The sequence below is a fragment of the Haliotis rufescens genome, unplaced genomic scaffold (genome assembly GCF_023055435.1).
Source record: "Haliotis rufescens isolate VD_foot unplaced genomic scaffold, xgHalRufe1.0.p SCAF_7, whole genome shotgun sequence".
Classification (NCBI taxonomy): domain Eukaryota; kingdom Metazoa; phylum Mollusca; class Gastropoda; order Lepetellida; family Haliotidae; genus Haliotis; species Haliotis rufescens.
In genome coordinates, this window is record NW_025964361.1 from 44573543 (window position 1) to 44599846 (window position 26304).

Here is a 26304-nt window from a genome sequence, read left to right on the forward strand (position 1 = left end):
GATCACTCTATCTTTTATGGATCATGAAAATGAATGGCTCAGACTACAAAAACATGAAACTAACAGTGAAATAATTTAGATAAAAGTTGATAGATGTATAGCTATCTCTCACAGAAGTAAATACATAGCCATGTTATTGACAAAAGTTGTTACCATAATGCAAATGTGCAATTGAGTATTTACTTTTCTCCACAAAACCAACAAACCCAGGCAAATGTATCCCGTTTATACTACTCAATTAAAGTTAAAGGCTATCCGATTCTTTCATATTACTATAGTTTATCGTTCCATGCCATGCCAGATTAACTATAGTAATATGAAAAAAATGGGTGTTCCTTAACTACTTTTGAGTAGAATACATAAATAATATTTATTGTACCTAAGTTGAGAAGCATAATATTAACCAAACAATCAAAAGGGATGGATGTGACTAGCTCACCAGGATAAGGCCTCCAGTCTTGTATAAAAATATATTTATTTTATGATATATCATTTTGCCTTCAACAGAATTTAAAGAAAGTCAAATTATCTGTCACAACATGATTTAAAACTTCTCTTTAACCTCATGGTTGCCCTTTAAAAACACATAGTGGAATTTTATTTTTTAGTGGCTATATGCTGAACGTACTGTCTCTAAAATAGTTAAATATCTCAACTGAAGTGCATACTTTTATGGATAGTTGTCTGTTTTGGATATAATGATATTTAGGGTTTTTTAAGAGGGAGACAACTCATTGTATTCGAGCTTCCAACTTTGTACTGATGGGTGAATCCAATCTTTGGCTGGATGAAAGCCACCAAGCGACCCAATTGCCCAAATGAGATTTAGTTGGTGTTTAAAACTATATTAATTGATGGATCTGAGGATCACACATGGTACCTGATACTGAATATTCATTCTGATAACTATCTAAATATTCTGTGTTGTTGATATTTGATGCTTTTGAATATGAGACCAGGTGAGCTACAGTACGAAGCAGATATTTCTCAAACTTTTCATGAGACAAAAAAAACCCCCAAAAATGCTACTAATGAAGGGATGACAATGTTTAATTGCGTTCACTGACTTTTATGCATTTGAATATAAGACCATGAGAGCCACATTGCGATAGTGACATTTTGTTTAGTGCACATGACCTGAAGAGTTCTGTGGAATATTCCATGCTTTAGTCCTCTGTGACCTTGACATTTGGTGCAACATAGTGATGAAGACATCCACATGTCATACTTCAACACAGACTGAAATATTTATGTATGTTTCATAGTTTATGTAACCTGTGAAAATGGTTTAGAAAAGGTCTTCAGCAACCCATGCGTGTCGTTAAAGGCAACGATGCTTGTCTATGGGGCGACTAACAGGATCGGGTGGTCAGGCTCGCTGATTTGGTTGATGCATGTCATCGTATCCCAATTGCATGGATTGATGCTCATGATATCAATCACTGGACTGTCAGGTCCAGACTCGGATTATTTACAGACCGCCATCATATAGTTGGAAAATTGCTGAGTGCAGCGTTAAACAACAAACAAACAAACATCATAGTTTCTACCCTGTTGATATTTATAAATGTGTTCTGAAACACCGTGGTTACTAGCAATAAAATGCAAAAGCCAGTGAAATAGAGGTATATGGGAGGACAATTTCATGATGCATTTTCCATGATAAACATTGGTGTTTCTCGGTCTTCTTTGAAATAGTGTGCAGGAACCGAATTCTACTAAAGTTGTTAGAATATTTTAGAATGTCTGGTTAAAAATGCTTTTCTTTTCAACATATATTCAGAACTTTTGTAATTTTGCAAAAACAATTATTGACAACCATAACAATAAAATATAAAAAATTAAAGTATCATTTCTTCCATGTGAGATCACAATTTTCTAATAACATATTTAAACTCTTTTATTTTTTGTAGACTTGAATACATAACAAACAACTAGGTTCCACAAATCTCCATCTTGACATTTTGATGAATTACATGTCATAATTTTTTCCTATTGTCTTTGAAGCTTTAGATTTTATTTTCTTTGTAACTGTTTGTACAGAAGTAAATGTCAAGCAGCTTGACAGGTGGTAGACACTTTGGAGGAGGTGTTCAGAGACAGGTTATTTAACAGTGTTTAACAGTGTATCCCTCGCGGATATAGTAACTGGCTTATTTAACTTTCATGGGTCTCATCCAGTTTCATGGTGTTGGGTGATCAGAAATATCACAACGTGGTAGGTTTAGTTACTGGCTGTCTGTGAGTTAACGACACTGGGCACGTCAGGTGTTAGGAGTAGGTGTGTAACCGACACATTGTCTCGCCTGTTGTATAGGTAAGCCTCACCTGGATCTAACCCTGTTTTATTGGTATGTATAGATGCCTTGCTGCTTGTCATTATATTCTTATGTACAGGGTTATGCTGTTAATGTAAGCAAGGATTATATCCTACCTTAATATTATCCCTGGGGAACTTTAACTGTAGAGTATGGTATAGGATAGGATTAAACACACTGGTATGGGTTCAAATTCACTAGGGAGAAGCATCCTGACACTAGAGAATTTCATCCCCGGGGTAAAAAATAGGGTAGGATAATATTCACTTTTATATATAGGCTGTGTTACAGTTTCAGTTTTTGTTACTTGCTCTTCAGAATTATTTCCAAAACCATATGGTTGGTGATTGAATAAAACTGAATTAGAATTTAGAAACATATTTTTGAAGTGATTGCTAAAAATAATAACTTTATTACAGATTTATGTAATTTTAGTTTTATATACATAGTATTATACTATATACTATAGTTTTATATTAATATTAATATTTAGCGTGTATATAAATATGAAACTTCAATGCTAGAGAATTATCAGTCTTGATTATATGCTGAAATTGACTCTTTGGGGCATAAAAGGCAAAAAAAAGCAGTGACAATTTTATGAAGAAGTGCACTGAGAATCTGTGATCACACCAGGTGTCCTGTTACATTAATTAACAAAGTTGTCTGTGTATGTTTTATGGTTGCAAAGTAGGCTTATTTTTGTGTGTGTCTTTTTGGAGCCACTGTGTGACTGTTTGAAGTCACTGTGACTCCCATTGCATGGCTTTTTGAAGTCACTATGTGTGACACTGTGACTTTTTGAAGTCACTGTGATTCCTGTTGTGTGACTTCCGTTGAGTGACTTTTTGAAGTCATTGTGATTCCCATTGTGTGACTGTTTGAAGTCACTGTGACTCCCATTGCATGGCTTTTTGAAGTCACTATGTGTGACACTGTGACTTTTTGAAGTCACTGTGATTCCTGTTGTGTGACTTCCGTTGTGTGACTTTTTGAAGTCACTGTGACTCCCGTTGCACTGCTGTTTTAGGTGTCTATGTCTCACACTGTCTGACTTTTTGAAGTCTGTGTGAACACTTTAACCACTTGGTTACCCCATCACGCCTTCATAATAGTAGAATCAACCACATACCAACAAGAGACATCAGGGACTGTGTAGTACACTAAGCTCTATTGGAGTATTAGAATGTGGGGCCGAATTCTGGTTTGCCCCAAATTTATTTCTAGGTTTGTCAGCACCATACCATGCTCATAGTTTTGAAAATACCAGATAGCTCAGATGCTTACACTAAAGTAGTGTGTAGAGTTGTGTCCCTTATCTATGCCAGGATCTACTGTCATGGGTTCAAATTGATTCACCTGATCAAAGATCTTGGTTAGCCCATTCATCTGCTCTTGGATTCCACCAAAGTGGTAAACATCTGTGACCTGTATCACTTTAGGCTTTCCCCCCACATTTACCTGACACTGACAGCTGAATTCTGTTCAAAGCAGTGTTGGGGCGGTCGGGTAGCCTAGTGGTTAAAGCGCTCGCTCGTCACGCCGAAGACCCAGGTCCGATTCCTGACATGGGTACAATGTGTGAAGCCCATTTCCCCCGCCGTGATATTGCTGGAATATTGCTAAAAGCGGCGTAAAACCATACTCACTCACTCAAAACAGTGTTAAACCCAACTCACTAACTCATGAAATTTAACGTGCCGTAACTATGTGTGGTATGCAAACTAACAAATTAAGCACATTTTGGCTTTGTTATGTTTTTGACCCTCCTATGTTTTTTCATTATGAAATCGTATTGATGTTTTCTGCATACAAACTTGTGTTATTCATGTTTGCAGTTGTTTACCCATGTCATGTTTCGTTTAGAAGAAAGGTGAGCTACAGAACCTTATGATGCCGCTTTTTTGTCAAATCCTTGACTATGTTAATTTGAGGTGCATGGATTAGTGTTTACCAATCAAGGACAAAGCCTGGATTCAACTCTTATTTTTTTCCGGGATCTATGAATAAACAAGCAGGCATAATTCCAACCATTCAGGAAAATGTTGCACATACACATGTTTATAATAACAAAATAGGGTAAAAAGTGTAGTTTGGGGTGAAACTAATATGGTTAAAGTCTGTAATGTCTAGGTATTAAAGTGAGCTAGAACTACATTTGTTGTATTCCCAGAACTATCATATGAACAGCTGTGGGTGTGAAGTGGCTTTCTCTTGATTCACACATCATTACGTGTAAGTCCTGAAGTCTCATGAGGATCAGACAGGTGATGGAATAGGTGGGGTTGGGTGGGGCGGAGTGCGATGGGGGGTTCTGTGTGAGGGTCAGGTGGGGTGTTGCTGGGAAGTGTCTGCTTTTCTTGCTACACATATATGGAGACTGTCAGGATGGGATGGGTGCACATTGATGAAGGTTGGTAGTCATTATTTGTTGTAGATTTGTATGTTCTACTGTCCTGGTGATAGACCCCAGGGGGTTAAGGGATCAGTAGGGCTCCAGTCAGTCAGATCTGTACGTACTTCCTGTTCTGATGATAGACCCCTATGGATTTTGGGATCAGTAGGGCTCCAGTCAGTCAGATCCTATGTACTTCCTGTCCTGGTGATAGACCCCAGGGGTTTGGGACCAGTAGGACTCCAGTCAGTCAGATCTGATGTACTTCCTGTCCTGGTGATAGACCCCAGGGGTTTGGGACCAGTAGGACTCCAGTCAGTCAGATCCTATGTACTTCCTGTCCTGGTGATAGACCCCAGGGGTTTGGGACCAGTAGGACTCCAGACAGTCAGATCTGTACGTAGTTCCTGTCCTGGTGATAGACCCCAGGAGGTTTCGGGACCAGTAGGACTCCAGTCAGTCAGACCCGATGTACTTCCTGTCCTGGTGATAGACCCCAGGGGTTTGGGACCAGTAGGGCTCCAGTCAGTCAGATCTGATGTACTTCCTGTCCTGGTGATAGACCCCAGGGGGCTTGGGACCAGTAGGGCTCCAGTCAGTCAGATCCGATGTACTTCCTGTCCTGGTGATAGACCCCAGGGGTTTGGGACCAGTAGGACTCCAGTCAGTCAGACCCGATGTACTTCCTGTCCTGGTGATAGACCCCAGGAGGTTTGGGACCAGTAGGACTCCAGTCAGTCAGATCTGGTATTTGTATTCAGACCAGATATTTTTACAGCTACAACTTCAAAACCAGATATTTTTTTAATTAAAAGCTGTGAGTCAAAATATATTTTTCTCAAAAACATTGCAACAATGTATTTTTTTTGTGGCAACAATATAAAGCATAATTATTTTATTCAAGAATTTACAGGGACAATTTTTATTTTCTTTAAAATCTCAGGCACACCCCACATCAAATCCACATATTACAGTAGAGGGATATTAGGAAAATACTCACTATCTTGACAGTTCTGCATAAAAGTATCATTATTGGTATTTAATTTTTTCAAATATGTCAGCCAGATATGGACAGAATGTCGATCTGTAAGTAAACATAAAACTTTCTAAGTGATAGCATGCCAGTTTTTGTGCATATTGATTAATACAGTCAAGTCCCGTTAATCTCACATGGTTGGTTGCATATGATAATGTCGGATTAACGAGTATGACAGATAATGAAATAAAGTACATGTTGTATCAACGTTCGTGATCGAAAATCAGACAACTGCACGATAGATTACAATACAAACACGGAATGAAAAATGAAATATTCATATTGTTATGTTACATTGTTAGCGGAATATATTTTTTAATCATGCAACCTCTAAGGCTTAACACAAAACAACTGTTACGGACTGTATGACTTATTCAAAATGATTAACGAGTGTCGGATCAACGAGACTTGACTGGATGTGTTCATTATCCAATTCTGTAAATTTCAAACTCTGTGACATTTCATGGATACAGCCATACAGTGCTAGGACATCAAGCAACAAAATGTCTGTCATGTTACAATATTAAAAAGTCACTCAGCTTTGCGAATGTGTCATAACCTTATTTCCCCGTTTGTTTGATGAAACACCCTATCTTTGACGATTTGACATTTAGTCTATTTTTGTTTGTTTCGTCATTTCAGAGATAGATTAGCTGGCTCAAATGACATTATGTCATTTGACACTCCCATACAGTACAGTTCAAGTAGTGCAGTCATTATATAATCTGGAAAAAAAGGGAATTATAATCCAAATGGAGCTCTTAACAATATCTACTTTCAGGCTGAGGCTATCTAGATTTGCCTAATCATTCTAGACCTAAGAGCTATGTTTGTAGTTTCAAAAATGTGAAATTGTTATTAAAAATTTCCCTTCAAAGAAAACAAGATCACTCTTAACATATAGAATTGGAAATAAGATCTAATTTACCAAAAAATATATATATTAATGAAAGATTTCAAATATGAGAAATAAGCCTGTAGATATTATGATAATATTAATTACATCAGCAAGTTGTAGAGATAGACACATGGTTTCAAGTATCTTCATTAAAGTTCATGTGCACATAACCAAAAGGTTCTGTTCTATTTGTGTGGAGTCAAGGTCCAGTGTATCGATATATGTACTGTAGGCAGTGCTTCTGAAGGGGAACAGCAATACTGAAATATCTCTGTGTTCCCACAGGGGCCCATGTAGAAACAAAACATCAAGGGTGAGAATAGAGATATGTATGGCTAGTTGCAGACAGAAAGACAAGGGAGGACACTCCTCTTTCACTGATACCATTATCAGTACATTAGAGTCTTGTATTCACTATATGTTCCTTCATCATTGAGGAGACCGACTCCATGGTCTAGTGGTAAAACGTCCGCCTGGAGAGCAGAAGGTCCAGGGTTCGATCCCCGACTGCGTCATACCAAAAGACGTTAAAAGATGGTACTTGTTGTTACCCTGCCTGGCGCTCGGCATTAAGGGGCTAAAACAAGGACTGGTCGACTCAGAGTCAGTATACTGTGTGTGAGTGGGGTATTCATGTTAAACTGCGGCATGGTATCTCAGTGAGCTAGCATTATAAATCGGCATCAGTCCGGACTAGTACAAGCAGCCACACAAACACACACGCATGTACATGCACGTCGCTATATAAGTGCAATAATCTTGGACGCAATGTTAAACCCCATTTCACTTCACCATGGAGGAGTGTCGTGTATACAGGTGTCACGTGTTAATTCCCAAGTTGAAACGCGAAGGTTAATCCCGAACATGGTCGTTCTTGAATCTAGGAAACATTGTTGCAAGCAGACAGAAAAGTCACTGTTTTCAGATAGGCATCCCTCTGCCCTTGGCCAGTAGATAAATCTCAAATCAGGTCGAAGAAAGAAGCCTTGAATCCTCCTATATAGGTACAGACAGCCTTCTAGAAACTGCTATATTGAAGCGTCTTGAACAAGTTGTAATCCCCCAGAGATTGATAACCGTAAACCAGCTAATCACAGCAGAGCTCAATGTACTGGGAGGGTAAAGAAGGTGTCAAGCGCTTGGGTGGAGTTTGGAGAGTGCACAGCTAAGGGAGGTCACTCTATAACTAACAAGATGCTGTGGGCTGCTAAGTAAAAAAGACCTAACCACAGCAACAAAGGCTTGATAGTTGACAAGCACATCAGTCTACAGCTACAATAATCATAAGAAATAAACTTATAATATATACTGCCACATAACAATTCTGAAGTCTATATAAAGGACACCAGACATTGTCTCATGCTGTGCCTGGTATCATCACTATTTGATAGTGATTCATAAACACATGCCTATGATAGAGTCGGAATTGTTCAATGGACTCTGCTTTTAGCATATGATTATGGAATTAATTTAGTTGTTTTTATTTATCACACTCTAACATTGATAAAAGTCATACAGTTGTGGTGACCAGATCATGAATTAAAAATTACATCTACATTATTTAAATCATTTAGGGGCCAAATATACATCTTCAGATGACCAGTGAAGATTCCGGGGTAGAATAGGTCTTCGGCAACCCATGCTTGCCGTAAAAGGTGACTATGCTTGTCGTAAAAGGCGACTAACGGGATCGGGTGGTCAGGCTCGCTGACTTGGTTGATGCATGTCATCGATCCCAATTTGGTGGATCGATGCTCATGATATCAATCACTGGATTGTCTGGTCCAGACTCGATTATTTACAGACAGCCGTCATATAGCTGGAATATTGCTGAGTGTGGCGTTAAACAACAAAACCAACCAACCAACCAACATATTCAGATAATGTTTTAAGTCATAAGCAAAGCCCAACTGAAATATAAATCATTTTGTGGTTTTGAGTAATTTAACCTTTGTCTCCAGAGGTTGCACAAGTTGAAGATCACTCCACGAGACTGGATACCAGGTTCAGACCACACCGACCATGAAAACACAGCAAACCTCCCAGAGTACGTGATCTGCAGCCCCGACCGACATCGGCCCTCAACTGCACTTGCACTGCTCACAGCCAACCTCTACCTTCCCAACATCGCCGACATCATGGCAGCTGAGGTGAGTGTCGACTTATCCATGTGATCCTGTGACTTGTGATACATGTGAAAACACTTCTGTAAGGGAAAAATATATGTGAAAACATTTTACCTTTTTAGCACTTTCTTAATTCCTTAGCCAGCTACATGCAAAAGCAGAAAGGAGACAACGAGGGCCAACATGGCAGGGTTGCCTGGGACAACAACCATCGGCAGGTGGATCATGACAAGCATGGCAAGTTTCCCATGAGGGGAAGCAAAAATGTATTGCCAATGAGGCCAACATGTTGTATTGCCAATGAGGCCAACATGTTGTATTGCCAATGAGGCCAATGTGTTGGATTGCCAATGAGGCCAACATGTTGTATTGCCAATGAGGCCAACATGTTATATTGCTAATGAGGCCAACATGTTGTATTGCCAATGAGGTCAACTTGTTGTATTGCAAATGAGGCCAACTTGTATTGCCAATGAGGTCAATTGGTTGTATTGCCAATGAGGTCAACATGTTGTATTGCCAATGAGGTCAACATGTTGTATTACCAATGATGGCAAACATGTTGTATTGCCAATGAGGCCAACATGTTGTATTGCCAATGAGGTCAACGTGTTGTATTGCCATTGAGGCCAACTTGTTGTATTGCCAATGAGGTCAATAGGTTGTATTTTCCAATGAGGTCAACATGTTGTATTGCCAATGATGGCAAACATGTTGTATTGCCAATGACACCAACAAGTTGTATTGCCAATGAGGCCAACATGTTGTATTCCCAATGAGGCCAACATGTTGTATTGCAAATGAGGCCAACAGGTTGTATTGCCAATGAGGCCAACATGTTGTATTGCAACTGAGGCCAACGTGTTGTAATGCCAATGAGGCCAACATGTTGTATTGCAAATGAGGCTAACATGTTGTATTGCCAATGAGTCCAACATGTTGTATTGCCAATGAGGCCAACATGTTGTATTGCGAATGAGGCCAACATGTTGTATTGCAAATGAGGCCAACGGGTTGTATTGCCAATGAGGTCAACATGTTGCATTGCCAATGAGGCCAACTTGTTGTATTGCTAATGAGGCCAACATGTTGTATTGCCAATGAGGTCAACTTGTTGTATTGCCAATGAGGCCAACATGTTGTATTGCCAATGAGGCCAACATGTTGTATGGCTAATGAGGCCAACATGTTGTATTGCCATTGAGGCCAACATGTTGTTTTTCTAATGAGGCCAACATGTTGTATTGCCAATGAGGTGAACCTGTTGTATTGCCAATGAGGCCAACAGGTTGTATTGCCAATGAGGTCAACATGTTGCATTGCAAATGAGGCCAACTTGTTGTATTGCTAATGAGGCCAACATGTTGTATTGCCAATGAGGCCAACATGTTGTATTGCCAATGAGGCCAACATGTTGTATTGCCAATGAGGTCAACATGTTGTATGGCCAATGAGGCCAAGATGTTGTATTGCCATTGAGGCCAACTTGTTGTATTGCCAATGAGGCCAACTTGTTGTATTGCAAATGAGGCCAACTTGTTGTATTGCCAATGAGGCCAACTTGTTGTATTGCTAATAAGGACAACATGTTGTATTGCCAATGAGGCCAACTTGTTGTATTGCCAATGAGGCCAACATGTTGTATTGCCAATGAGGCCAACTTGTTGTATTGCCAATGAGGCCAACATGTTGTATTGCCAATGAGGCCAACTTGTTGTATTGCCAATGAGGCCAGTTTGTTGTATTGCCAATGAGGCCAACTTGTTTTATTGCCAATGAGGCCAACATGTTGTATTGCCATTGAGGCCAACATGTTGTTTTTCTAATGAGGCCAACATGTTGTATTGCCAATGAGGTGAACGTGTTGTATTGCCAATGAGGCCAACAGGTTGTATTGCCAATGAGGTCAACATGTTGCATTGCAAATGAGGCCAACTTGTTGTATTGCTAATGAGGCCAACATGTTGTATTGCCAATGAGGTCAACATTTTGTATTGCCAATGAGACCAACATGTTGTATTGCCAATGAGACCAACATGTTGTATTGCCAATGAGTTCAACATGTTGTATTGCCAATGAGGCCAACATGTTGTATTGCCAATGAGGCCAACATGTTGTATTTCCAATAAGGTTAACATTGTTGTATTGCTAATAAGGACAAACATGTTTTATTGCCCATTATGGTAAACACGTCAGATGCAAAAGCTCTTATATTGATGTAAAATAGATTTAGCACCTTTTGGCCAATCAAATATGAGGATTTCTAACAAGGGGGTCATCATAAACATTTGGAAAGCAACTAAAGATCTGATATATGACTAGGGATGACTATTAGATGTGATGGTCATTTGACACAAACACAAGACTCCACACCACAGAGAGGGATATTCATTATTAATTCAATTGGGGGATTAGTGTTGAGACAGTCTGTGTTTGCCAGCGGTACTCTGGTTGACAGCCTCCATGTGACGTCATGGTAAAAGCTGATAAGTTTCATTGATTGATTCAGTTTCGAATAAAAGCCTTTTAATGAAGGTTATTAGCGAGGTATTGATAGGGATAAAGGGAGGCGAGACATATTGTTTTTAGCTCAGTTCCTGTTGGTGTGGGCGTCAAATTCTAGTATGATATGCATCAGAAAAATTTAACTTTGCAATTATTGATGTGAATAATTTACAATCAATAATTCAAATGGTTGATGTTCTCTAGATTTCTGTTCATTTTAGGGGGCACGGGTGGCCCAGTCGTCTAAGGCACCACGATTCGTTGTGCAGAGTTGCGTCCCTTGGACACGCCAGAAACCTATGATTGTGGGTTCGAATCCCGGTTCGCCCCGATTATGTTTCTAGGTTTGTCAGCACCATACCCGTGCTCGTGGGTTTCACCGAAGTGGTAAACGTCTGAGACCTGCATCACTTCGGGCTTTCCTCCCACATTAAGCTGACATGCCGTGATATAACTGGAATACTGTTAAAAGCGGCGTTAAACCAAACTCACTCACTCACTCACTACTCTTGTTATACACGTGAATAATGTTTATTGTGTGACCTTGAGGCACATGTGACATTGAGGAGAATATTGACATACTTGAGTGTTGCATTACACCCCTCTGTACGAGATTTAATGTTGTATTGTTATGGAATTATCGATCCAATTATTGTGGCAAAGTTCGCTCTCACCGGAGCAGACAGCCTCCTTGAATAATAATGTTATTAATCATACATTCTGTCAAATGAGAAAGTAATCACAGTGTAATGTAGAGAGGAGTGAACAGGTGTGATTATTTACCACCGTGGGAAGAAACATGCAAGTCATTACATGGAGAGTCTGCTGCAGGTAGCTATTAGGTTTGGAAACATGTAATTGATTATTTTGATGCTGGTTTGGAAAGGTCATGCAATTGTAGTGGCCGTATAATTTCTGATTCCCTTCATGGGATTCAAACCATGGACCTGAGGTCGGGCACCTTGTACACAGGACCAAAGTGTTCAAACCTGTCAGGAAGCTGAGAAGGTATATATGGATGTCATCTGTGGGTTGATTCCTGCCATGCTTTATCAGGAGTAGAATAGGTCTTCATCAACCCATGCTTGCCGACCCGTGAAGATCAGGGGTAGAATAGGTCTTCATCAACCCATGCTTGCTGACCCGTGAAGATCCGGGGTAGAATAGGTCTTCAGCAACCCATGCTTGCCGACCTGTGAAGATCCGGGGTAGAATAGGTCTTCAGCAACCCATACTTGCCGTAAATGTTGACTATGCTTGTCGTAAAAGGCGACTAACCCCACGTTTGGCGCCAGTATAGAGGCCATAAAATTTCTGATTCTCGCAATGGGATCTGAACCACAGACTGTCAGATCCGAAGTTGGACGCCTTGTCCACATGACCAAAGAGTTTAACCCCATCAACAAGTTGACAAGGTACAGATGTCATCTGTGGGATGTCTCCATGCCCTGCTACACATTGTTAAGGCCTCCTCTTTATTGTCAAAGGTCTGGCAACATTGATTAACCAATTAGGATTCTTCAGGATGGAGTGGGGGAGGGACAGACAGCCATTCAAGACACCACAACTCGCTGGACAGATCCAGTAGCCATGACACAGGCTTTTAATATGGATTCTCATCTGAGACTTGGCTTTTGATTCGATGTATGTCAGGATATTAAATATGCTTGTGGGTTTCACCAGTTTGGTAAATATCTAATACCATCTCTTGCTTCTCTCCCACTCCCACTGAACTTGAGGTTGCGAGAATCTGTTTCTTGGTTGCAAATTAAAGGATTTAAGTGAGAGTGTTTATGTAATGGAAAAATCATGAGAATCAGATTCGGTTGATGCTCTAACCCAACACCATGTTACAGATGATAAATATGTTCTCCATAATTCTGCATTAGGCCATGCAAGAACAATAGCCGGACATCATCATAATCATCAAATTTTCAATTCCTTGGTGCTTAATCTGGACGTAATGAATTTGTTAGCTTACATTACTTTTATTTAAAACGAACTTAAGTTGAAAATGCATTCTTTAAATAATGTGATGAACTTCACTTTCATATGTATAAACAGTAGGATTAAACCTTTCAAATGGTGTATTACATGTAGTAGCAAAGATGTTTTACAAGCAGATACTTTCCTTGATAAATGCACACACATGAGTCTCTGAAAACACTGTGTCACAGTAAAAGCTTCAGGTTGACTGGTGTTGAAAGTCACAACAATCTTTCTGGTATAACTTGCACAGCTCTATATTAGTCTGTGTTAAATATGTTTCAGATATGGATATTCCATAATATTCCCTGACAAAAGTTGCACACCTTGCCCATACCTTTAAAATATTTTTGAGAAGATCAAGTGTTGCCCAAGGCCGGAAACAAAATTTGATTTTTTATTGCTATGCCGACCAACAATGTTGTGAGGGTGTTTTCCTGTACCAAATTAGCTTTTTCTCCAGTGTGTTTGAAGTGTTTTCTGTGATGTTGTCGGCAGGGGAGAAAACAATCGTTCACACATGTGTTATTCCGAAGTGTCAAGGATTTGAAGTAGATGAGAGCTAGATTTAATTCCATTGGTGCCAGAACGTTAGCATGATTTTGTGTAGATTAGTACAAGCTCAATATGCAGATTTCAAAGAACACTAATTATTTTCAGCTTAACTGCAATTTGAGAGGAAGAACATATGCTTCAAACATGTTTTTTCAAAAACATTATCTTTACCGTAAACTGTAGGTTTGTTTGTTTCTTTGATTGATGTTAATGCCACACTCATGGGATTCAAACCATGGACCTGAGGTCGGGCACCTTGTCCACAGGACCAAAGTGTTCAAACCTGTCAGGAAGCTGAGAAGGTATATATGGATGTCATCTGTGGGTTGATTCCTGCCATGCTTCATCAGGGGTAGAATAGGTCTTCATCAACCCATGCTTGCCGACCCGTGAAGATCAGGGGTAGAATAGGTCTTCATCAACCCATGCTTGCTGACCCGTGAAGATCCAGGGTAGAATAGGTCTTCAGCAACCCATGCTTGCCAACCTGTGAAGATCCGGGGTAGAATAGGTCTTCAGCAACCCATGCTTGCCGACCTGTGAAGATCCGGGGTAGAATAGGTCTTCAGCAACCCATACTTGCCGTAAATGTTGACTATGCTTGTCGTAAAAGGCGACTAACCCCACGTTTGGCGCCAGTATAGAGGCCATAAAATTTCTGATTCTCGCAATGAGATCTGAACCACAGACTGTCAGATCCGAAGTTGGACGCCTTGTCCACATGACCAAAGAGTTTAACCCCATCAACAAGTTGACAAGGTACGGATGTCATCTGTGGGATGTCTCCATGCCCTGCTACACATTGTTAAGGCTTCCTCTTTATTGTCAAAGGTCTGGCAACATTGATTAACCAATTAGGATTCTTCAGGATGGAGTGGGGGAGGGACAGACAGCCATTCAAGACACCACAACTCGCTAGACAGATCCAGTAGCCATGACACAGGCTTTTAATATGGATTCTCATCTGAGACTTGGCTTTTGATTCGATGTATGTCAGGATATTAAATATGCTTGTGGGTTTCACCAGTTTGGTAAATATCTAATACCATCTCTTGCTTCTCTCCCACTCCCACTGAACTTGAGGTGCGAGAATCTGTTTCTTGGTTGCAAATTTAAGGATTTAAGTGAGAGTGTTTATGTAATGGAAAAATTATGAGAATCAGATTCGGTTGATGCTCTAACCCAACACCATGTTACAGATGATAAATATGTTCTCCATAATTCTGCATTAGGCCATGCAAGAACAATAGCCGGACATCATCATAATCATCAAATTTTCAATTCCTTGGTGCTTAATCTGGACGTAATGAATTTGTTAGCTTACATTACTTTTATTTAAAACGAACTTAAGTTGAAAATGCATTCTTTAAATAATGTGATGAACTTCACTTTCATATGTATAAACAGTAGGATTAAACCTTTCAAATGGTGTATTACATGTAGTAGCAAAGATGTTTTACAAGCAGATACTTTCCTTGATAAATGCACACACATGAGTCTCTGAGAACACTGTGTCACAGTAAAAGCTTCAGGTTGACTGGTGTTGAAAGGGTTAATAGACATTAATGCCATTGGTCCAACAATCTTTCTGGTATAACTTGCACAGCTCTATATTAGTCTGTGTTAAATATGTTTCAGATATGGATATTCCATAATATTCCCTGACAAAAGTTGCACACCTTGCCCATACCTTTAAAATATTTTTGAGAAGATCAAGTGTTGCCCAAGGCCGGAAACAAAATTTGATTTTTTATTGCTATGCCGACCAACAATGTTGTGAGGGTGTTTTCCTGTACCAAATTAGCTTTTTCTCCAGTGTGTTTGAAGTGTTTTCTGTGATGTTGTCGGCAGGGGAGAAAACAATCGTTCACACATGTGTTATTCCGAAGTGTCAAGGATTTGAAGTAGATGAGAGCTAGATTTAATTCCATTGGTGCCAGAACGTTAGCATGATTTTGTGTAGATTAGTACAAGCTCAATATGCAGATTTCAAAGAACACTAATTATTTTCAGCTTAACTGCAATTTGAGAGGAAGAACATATGCTTCAAACATGTTTTGTCAAAAACATTATCTTTACCGTAAACTGTAGGTTTGTTTGTTTCTTTGATTGATGTTAATGCCACACTCATGGGATTCAAACCATGGACCTGAGGTCGGGCACCTTGTCCACAGGACCAAAGTGTTCAAACCTGTCAGGAAGCTGAGAAGGTATATATGGATGTCATCTGTGGGTTGATTCCTGCCATGCTTCATCAGGGGTAGAATAGGTCTTCATCAACCCATGCTTGCCGACCCGTGAAGATCAGGGGTAGAATAGGTCTTCATCAACCCATGCTTGCTGACCCGTGAAGATCCAGGGTAGAATAGGTCTTCAGCAACCCATGCTTGCCAACCTGTGAAGATCCGGGGTAGAATAGGTCTTCAGCAACCCATGCTTGCCGACCTGTGAAGATCCGGGGTAGAATAGGTCTTCAGCAACCCATACTTGCCGTAAATGTTGACTATGCTTGTCGTAAAAGGCGACTAACCCCACGTTTGGCGCCAGTATAGAGGCCATAAAATTTCTGATTCTCGCAATGAGATCTGAACCACAGACTGTCAGATCCGAAGTTGGACGCCTTGTCCACATGACCAAAGAGTTTAACCCCATCAACAAGTTGACAAGGTACGGATGTCATCTGTGGGATGTCTCCATGCCCTGCTACACATTGTTAAGGCTTCCTCTTTATTGTCAAAGGTCTGGCAACATTGATTAACCAATTAGGATTCTTCAGGATGGAGTGGGGGAGGGACAGACAGCCATTCAAGACACCACAACTCGCTAGACAGATCCAGTAGCCATGACACAGGCTTTTAATATGGATTCTCATCTGAGACTTGGCTTTTGATTCGATGTATGTCAGGATATTAAATATGCTTGTGGGTTTCACCAGTTTGGTAAATATCTAATACCATCTCTTGCTTCTCTCCCACTCCCACTGAACTTGAGGTGCGAGAATCTGTTTCTTGGTTGCAAATTTAAGGATTTAAGTGAGAGTGTTTATGTAATGGAAAAATTATGAGAATCAGATTCGGTTGATGCTCTAACCCAACACCATGTTACAGATGATAAATATGTTCTCCATAATTCTGCATTAGGCCATGCAAGAACAATAGCCGGACATCATCATAATCATCAAATTTTCAATTCCTTGGTGCTTAATCTGGACGTAATGAATTTGTTAGCTTACATTACTTTTATTTAAAACGAACTTAAGTTGAAAATGCATTCTTTAAATAATGTGATGAACTTCACTTTCATATGTATAAACAGTAGGATTAAACCTTTCAAATGGTGTATTACATGTAGTAGCAAAGATGTTTTACAAGCAGATACTTTCCTTGATAAATGCACACACATGAGTCTCTGAGAACACTGTGTCACAGTAAAAGCTTCAGGTTGACTGGTGTTGAAAGGGTTAATAGACATTAATGCCATTGGTCCAACAATCTTTCTGGTATAACTTGCACAGCTCTATATTAGTCTGTGTTAAATATGTTTCAGATATGGATATTCCATAATATTCCCTGACAAAAGTTGCACACCTTGCCCATACCTTTAAAATATTTTTGAGAAGATCAAGTGTTGCCCAAGGCCGGAAACAAAATTTGATTTTTTATTGCTATGCCGACCAACAATGTTGTGAGGGTGTTTTCCTGTACCAAATTAGCTTTTTCTCCAGTGTGTTTGAAGTGTTTTCTGTGATGTTGTCGGCAGGGGAGAAAACAATCGTTCACACATGTGTTATTCCGAAGTGTCAAGGATTTGAAGTAGATGAGAGCTAGATTTAATTCCATTGGTGCCAGAACGTTAGCATGATTTTGTGTAGATTAGTACAAGCTCAATATGCAGATTTCAAAGAACACTAATTATTTTCAGCTTAACTGCAATTTGAGAGGAAGAACATATGCTTCAAACATGTTTTTTCAAAAACATTATCTTTACCGTAAACTGTAGGTTTGTTTGTTTCTTTGATTGATGTTAATGCCACACTCAGAGGTAATCCAGCTGTAAGATGATTGCCTGTAAAATAATCAAGTCTGGACCAGACAATCCAGTGATCGATATTGAGAGCAATGGTCCAGGCTGCTAGGTACGAAATCACCAAGTCACCAAGCTTCACCTACCGACCCATTAGTCGCCTTATCCAGCATTGGTTACTGAGGAGTAGGTCTAACCCAGCATCAATGTTAAAGTATAGGTTTGTTTGTTTGTTGTTTAATGCCGCACCCAGCATTATTCCAGCTATATGACTGCGGTCTGTAAATAATCGAGTCTGGGCCAGACAATCCAGTGATTGACATCATGAGCATCGATCCATACAATTTGGATACAATGACATGCATCAACCAAGTCAGCCAGCCTGACCACCCGATCCCATTAGTCGCCTCTTACGACAAGCATTTGTTGCTGAAGACCTACTCTCTGCCCGGATCTTCACAGGTCATGTTAACTGTAAGAAAAAAAACCATTATAAATTTTAGTTGTAGGATTCAAGTACCTTACAATTGTGTTAAATGTGTAAATTTTATATTAAATATATGAGGGGATGCTGAGATTTGTAATATATCATTTTCAAATAGTTGTAGGAGACTGTGTGAGAAGTCATTTAAATTCAGAAGAGAATAGCAGTCTGTTATCAACCAATCACAAACAGTAGTCTGTTAGTGGGCGTGGCCTAATTTTCTTTATGTTTGGAAACACAAATGTAAAAATAAGACTGCTTGGTTAGCCAGTCAACTGCCATGGAATCTCTTGTTTTTTATTGATTTGAATATAAGTACTCCCCATTTGGAAAAAAATGACAATGCACAGTAAAAAGTTATGTCATTTTGCTGTCTTGGGTGGAGTGAACAGATTACAAACTTGTCAAAATGCCAGTGTAAATGTTAAAGGTTACACACAACCAAATGTTTTCCCATAGACTTCTATAGTAACGTTATGATTTTTTAAAAAATAACTAAGCATTCAACAGCTATTACCTGTACGTGTGTGCACAGTTTGGCCTTAGAGCAGCAATAAAAAAAATAAAAATGACTAGCTTAGTCAGCTCCTTTTCCGAGTACCGGAAGCTAAACACACCACCCCCAGTTTCGCACCAAATGTCACCTACTTGAAAATAGCTGTGGCACATTCAGCATAAGTCATCATGTTGAAAAAGACAGTACTAAATATAGAAAAACATGGTCAGTTTTAATAACTGGATGGATGTACATTTAAAAGACATAAAAATCTTACAGAATATCCTCCAATCACAGCCTGCAGATATCTCTCGATCTGCACTGAAGGCTCCCTACGAAAACCGCACTCTCCAAACTGGTACTGATTTGGTGTAGTAGAACCTAAAGGAGATTTCTAGACATGATTCTTGACAATTTTAATTGTATTTCCCATCATGCATTTTGTATACACAGCAACCAATATTACAGTGTGTGGTTGGGCCAGGCTTTTTTTATTTTTTGGATAACGGATTTTTCAGCCCAAAGTCCAGGGTTGGTGGAGGTGGAAAAAAAAAGAGAAAAAAGCCAGATACATTTTTTAAATGCAGAATGCCTCTGACATACTTTATGTTACAATAAAAATTCTACCACTTACAACACAGACAATTGTCAAGGGAGGCTATTCATGTTCGGCTTCGAGATCAACAAAGATCGATTATGTATCTCTTTACTAGTTTTTGTTTGATAACAAATAAAATAACTGACTACATGGCTATCGGGGGGGGGGGGGGGGGGGGGGGGGGCCATCTTAGTGCTACGACTGTCTCAAGTCATAGTTAAAGTATGGGAGTTACGAACATCAGCGCTAAGATAGCTTTGTGGAAGGAGGCCCTGGTCCCACTGACTGAGTCTTGGGCGGTGTTGCACAAAACAACCTCAGCGCTACAACTGTCGTAAGTCTTTGTTAAGGTATGGGAGTTACGATCACCTAAGCGCTAAGATCACTTTGTACAAGGGCACACTGTTCTACAAAGCGATCTTAGCGCTATGACTGTCTCAAGTCATAGTTAAAGTATGGGATTTACAAACGGCCATATTCCTGTTCTACAAAGCGATCTTAGCACTATGACGGTCTCAAGTCATAATAGGGGCGGTCAGGGAGTCTAGTGGTTAAAGCATTCGCTCGTCACATCGAATACCCGGGTTCGATTCCCAACATGGGTACAATGTGTGAAGCCCATTTCTGGTGTCCCCTGCTGTGATATTGCTGGAATATTGCTAAAAGTGGCTTAAATCAAACTCACTCACTCACTCACTCACTCAACTCATAATTAAAGTATGGGAGCTATCATCATCTTAGCGCAAAGATTGCTTTGGGAAACAGGGACCAGGCTTGTCAGTCATATTACTCGAAACATAACCCAGCTAATCATCGTCTGGTAAAAACCCATGCAATTCGGTCAGGCGACCTGTTCAGGCATCCTGCACCATCATAAGATGCGGGGTAGAATAGGTCTTCAGCAACCCATGCTTGCCGTAAAAGGCGACTATGCTTGTCGTAAGAGGCGACTAACGGGATCGTGTGGTCAGGCTCACTGACTTTGTTGATGCATGTCATTGATCCCAATTGCGTAGATCGATGTTCATGATATCAATCACTGGATTGTCTTACAGTGCGGCGTTAAACAACAAACCAACCAACCATGCCCCATCATACTGTTGATTACGTCATCGGCTGGTCACGCCATGATGGTCCCTGTACACATTATAAGTTACCATAGCGATACTACTAGCCCTCACAAGGAAGATCTTGTCACACAAACATACCTCACTGAAAATAGATATCTGTATTTGTGCACAAGTATGATAAATTTCTTTACATGTGTCTCTAGCAGGGTGTGTGTGTTTGAGCGGACCATTCATGGATACCTTTCAACCTTCAATATCATGGTGTGCATCCTGCTCGTAAACTTCCTTACACCCCGCTAAGATGCTTCGCTAAGAGATCAAAGACGCCGACTTTTTTAGTTACTTCATGATGGACTTAATGTTATGATGTACGAATTACCTCCCCCATGATCTAATGTATCCATGGTAACTGTGTTCTGTCATTACTGTCAATCAAGTTGGTGCATCCTCATCTTTATTGATCGGTGAACAGTTTCTTTAAATTTTTAGAATATTTGACATTATTCCCTGGGAAGAGATATAGCAAGAATGTCAACAAGGGCTGGGAAGGGCAACCCTGGTAATAGGATCGGGTGGGTCCTGAGTAGGACCCGGGTACCCACAGTACTACCTGGACCTGTGGTTAGTCACGTGATATATTGTTTAATGACAAAAACTCACTATAGCTCAGTGGTTACACGACAAGTCGCTAATGTTTGCAATTCTTTCTGATGATATACACATTCCTTTGATTTGTATATGTCTGAGTGAAGATAAAGCTTCAGTCAGCTTCAGTGTACGCATGATCTGATCGTTTGATACATGTATCTATGTTTCATATGTGTATCTAAATAGCTTTTGCCAGTGCTGCGGTAAGAACATTTCCCAATCAGACATTTCGTAGCTAACTCTTGAGACCTACAGTGGGTACCCGGGTATGGCCTGGTAATAGGGGGTCGGGTACCTGGGAAGTAAATTTGGGCTCGTACCAGCCCTAATGTCAACCGTCACTCATGCTGCAGGGTTGTCCTAAACATGTTCACACCACTGTGTCTATGCCAGACCAGCCACTAAGCGGCCTTGGTGTCCTAGGAATTATGGCCGTCTCTGGACGAAGGAATGAGCAAGCCAGTCTGTTGGTGTAGAACCCATTTGCAATTATAATACGCCAGATTCCATTCACCAAGTGGATGCTCATAGCGCTAGACCATTATTACCCCGGTCAATGGATCAGTGAGCATTCGATTTTCATTCTCAGCTCCCTGGGGAGTATACAACCCAAACTGCCTGTGAGGCGCTAAAAGGTTAACAGCCACATTACCATCTCATCCTACCGGGTACCCACTCACTGCTGGGTGAAACAGAGGCACATTTCGAACAAAGTCACTTGGCTAAGGTACATGTGCTTCAGTGTGGGGCAGGACCAAAGCCCTAGAAACTCTCAGGAGTCAAGCTGCTGAACGTGGTCACCCATCCAACTACTCTCCGAGACCAACGTTGCTTAACTTCACCTGATTTGTGATCTGTGCGCTGTGCACAGGACCACGTGCCCCCACTAGTCATATTTACTAGTCTGGAAGGTATACTAACAAAACTGCATGGCTGTTATATAGGATTGGTGACAACTTTGGATCCAACTCTCAAACTCTCCACAGTGAATTACTACAGGGTTGGTGTCCCCAACAGTGATAGAGCTGGATTATTGTAAGCTTTGTAGGTGAGGTGAGGTGAGGTGAGGTGAAATCCACTTATATAGTAGTGTTTGGGTGGGCAGGTGGGTTTGTACTAGTCCAGACTAATGCCGATTTCATAGCGCTAGCCCACTGAGATACCATGCCACAATTTAACTTAAATCCCCATCTCAGACACAGTATACTGACCCCGAGCCAACCAGTTTTTTTTTAACCTTAATGCTGAGGAACAGGCATGGTAACAACAAGTACAATCTTTTAACGTCTTATGGTATGATGTGGCCAGGCAGATGCTCTACCAGTAGACCATGGAGGCGGTCTGTAAGCTTTATACACCATACCGTTTGTTTGTGTTTTTGTTTGTTGCCATATTCCAGTTATATGGTGATGATCTGTAAATAATGATAATAACAAGTCTGGACAAGACAATCCAGTGACTGACGTCCTGAGTATCGATCTACACAATTGGGATATGATGACATGCACCAACCAAGTCAGCAAGCCTGACCACCTGATCCCATAAGCTATACTGTGACTGATTGATTTAGTCTGTTACACAATCCCTGAACTATGATATTTTCCCTTCTGCCCAGCCTATTTTGTTATGCAAAAGCCCTAAATGAAAAGATTGGTCTGAGGACTGTATCATAATTTGCTGGACTTCCCACTATATGTGACAGTTTTTTATGCACACCCTCACTTTTCATAGACGGAGATGTACAGGTTGCCATGACCTAACTAACACATATCTCATGACTACAGAATATAACTCCCTCACTCACTCATCATACACTATCTAACTTGTCGACAGGGGCGGTCAGGTAGCCTAGTGGTTAAAGAACGCTTCACGCCGAATACCCGGGTTCGAATCCCGACATGGGTACAATGTGTGAAGCCCATTTCTGGTGTCCACCACTGTGATATTCTGGAATATTGCTAAAAGCTGCGTAAAATCAACTCACTCACTTGTCTACGCTTATGATTTGCGGGTATTTAGGCTAACAATAAACACATACTTCATTAATTAAAATACTAATCAATGAACACACCAAACCAAAATCACAGTTTAATATATATATTTTTTCTCAGAATTCACCAAATGCACCGTTTAGCCTAATTGATGAGATACAGATGCCAGACAGAGGCAGAGCTTGTATTGCTTGACTCATCTTGTGAAAAGTTGTCTCTTGACAGCAGCGACGGCTGAGTCACCTGTCAACAATCCATCACTTCGATCATATCTACATGGATCAGTGCAGATAGTATAATATGATGTATAAGATAGCTACCAGTTAAATCGCAAAGAATAATAACGGACAAAGGGTGGTTTATTTCACGATAAAACATTGTTCTATTATGACATCATTTCTGGAGATTCCAACATGCGCACGTGTAGCAGGGCATGGAATAGTCCCACAGATGACATCCTTACCTTGTCAGCTTGCTGACAGGGTTAACCTCTTTTGTCATGTGGATAAGGAGTCCGACCTCTGATCAGAAGGTCCGTGGTTCGAATCCCATCACGGGACTCAGACGTTTTATGGCCACTATGCGCGCATCTTGCTAACGTTGTATATTGGACGACGTTATTTTTGAGAGGGGAGTATCTTGTGGGTTGTTTCCCATAGTTGTAACTGGGCAACTCAGTGAAATGCAATTTCAAAAGTATCCAAAAGTAGGAAAGATGGCAATCGTCATTGGGAGAAAAGGTACAGGTAATTGACATTAGGATTGTGAGAATATGCGGGAAATACCCACCTGTGCATACACTGGACTTGGCTGACGTTGATGAGTTTTGATTCTATATAGGAATCATCATTATTAAAATTAGGGTTAATATTTTTAAAGTTTGTACATTTCATCATCATCCTTAAAGAGGCTGTTCATAATGTTGATATCTCATATGTTAAAGAAATAAACGACTCGTCGTTGTTGTTTATCGTACAATAAACAACTCCCACTCATTTCTTAAACACATAAACACCAGTGCACCAGTGTGCTCTTTACGGAGTAGCATTGTGACATTATAAGATCATAATAGATGGAATCAAAGATTTCATTATTCGTCTGAGTAAGTGAGTTGGCTTACACAATGCTTTTAGCAATATTCCAGCAATATTATGACAGGGTACACAAGAAAGAAATTGGCTTCACTTACTGTACCCATGTGGGGAATAGAACCCGGGCCTTAGTGCCACAAGCAACCACTTTAACCACTGAGCTACCCCCATTCATTTAAAGGCAGTTAACTATGATTGTAGTTAAGGTACACTTTTATCTCATTCAAAATATTAATTGAATCTTCAACTCAAAACTCAATGTTATGAAAATGTCATTACGTCAATGTAACATTATTACATCAATGTAACAATGACATGCTTTGAAAATCTCATGTAGCAGAATGTTTGAACAGATGGACCTCCACACTGATCAATACACGTCTCCCTCCTCAATGACGGGCCCATGTTCCACTGCATCCGAGTCAGACTGCAAACAACACACATTTGTAGCATCCATGATGTAAGGAGCATGTTTCAATGCATCTGTGAATTATTAACTACGAGAGACTGAGTGTCTGTGAGGCTGGTTCCAATGCTCAGCTAATTATCTTCAATCTCATCTCTGGTTTGTAGACAGTTGAAAGGTGTGGGCTCTGCAATTATGACGCAAGATGATGTCAAACATCCATTCGCGTTCCATCCATGAACTCAGCTTGTGTTCAGAGATGACGACTACGTACCCTGGTAAAGATTTCCCTGTTTGAGAATCAAGGATTCAGCAGGTATGATTCATGCACTGATCATGATCGACAACTCGGGTCAGTGTTAGCCTCACGGGGCAGAGGAACTCAGAACAAACGGGAACCATGCAGTAGCACACGTGAGATGTAAATATCATCCCGTCTATTTCTGGGCCAGATTAACGGTTCAGCCAGGAGGACCACCGCGACCAGACATAAGGGCTTATAACAGGTTGTTGGGCTTCTTCACATTGATGATGAAGTAGAGGATGATTGATCATTATGGAATATGGAATCTGACGAGAAACGGTTGTTTTGGAAGCCAATGCAGATTCCTATAATATGGGTAAGTGATTTAATTAGAATATATTGATAATGCCATCCTCTGGTGTTAATTCTATAGTCATGCAGCCCATGTTGTGAGGGACGGGATTACTCATAGCTCATTAAATATGTCAAGTATTGACATGGTAAAGACAAATATTTTCTTGCTAGTTTTTTATATAATGTGAGGCCCTTTCATCACAAAATAAAAGGGAAAAATATTAATAATCTTTTTGCCTAAGCAAACAACCATATCAGGAGATCACGAAACGCGGTTTAAATTTATTGAATAATTGCTTTTGATGTTCATCTGATGCTTTCATAGCAATTAAACATTTGCAAGCTAATCTGGCAAGAATGGGTATGATTATTGATCACTTAAGTTACAAATTAATATTATATTTAATTAAATGGAATTACTCATCAGTTAGGTACGCATCACCGTGACAATTAGTATTGAATGATGTATCGTTCATGAATAATAATCATTAATTAAATATATGGTTAACGTTATTGTTCTAGGCAAATCTAACCATAAAATAATTATGATGGGTCTTATGACATGTATTGTGTTTTAACCATTTTCCAAAACTACAATATTTGCTTTGTTAAAAGCCTTTTTTAACAAAGCAAATATTGTAGTTTTTGTTTAAAACTTTAATACCACATCCATAAGAAGCAAGAAAAAACACCTCATAATGAAAAATGAAATTCTTATCAAATACACACTACCAATTTCATATCTAGTGTCATTTAAATCTGATTGCTTCGTATGATAATATAAGGATTAATACAATGATCATTTATTTTATTATAACGAATTCCAACATTTTGATGTTTAATTGCATCACCCAGTGACTGATAACGATAGGATAAAAAGAAAATGAAAGTCAAAGTACATTTCCATTTTTTTGGCTTCTAATCCTTGTATTATTAGTCTATCGTGATGTTTTTTAGCCCTTTTGAATGCTTTAAAAATTTTAGTCGGTCTGTTAAATAAATGGACAAATTCTCAGTCAGTTTGTAAAATGACTGAAATATTAGACATTTTATAAATTTATAAATTTATAAATCAGAGTG

General features: G+C 39.8%; 1 protein-coding gene across 3 annotated transcripts in view; it reads left to right on the top strand.

Annotated features, from left to right (window-relative positions):
- LOC124115625 overlaps positions 1 to 26304 on the top strand; it is a 247733-nt gene that overhangs the window by 165203 nt on the left and 56226 nt on the right. For all 3 annotated transcript variants that reach the window (XM_048387630.1, XM_048387629.1, XM_048387631.1), the window contains exon 13: positions 8609 to 8797. In XM_048387630.1, the coding sequence (XP_048243587.1) occupies positions 8609 to 8797 (189 nt within the window). The remainder of the gene's footprint in view (positions 1 to 8608; positions 8798 to 26304) is intronic.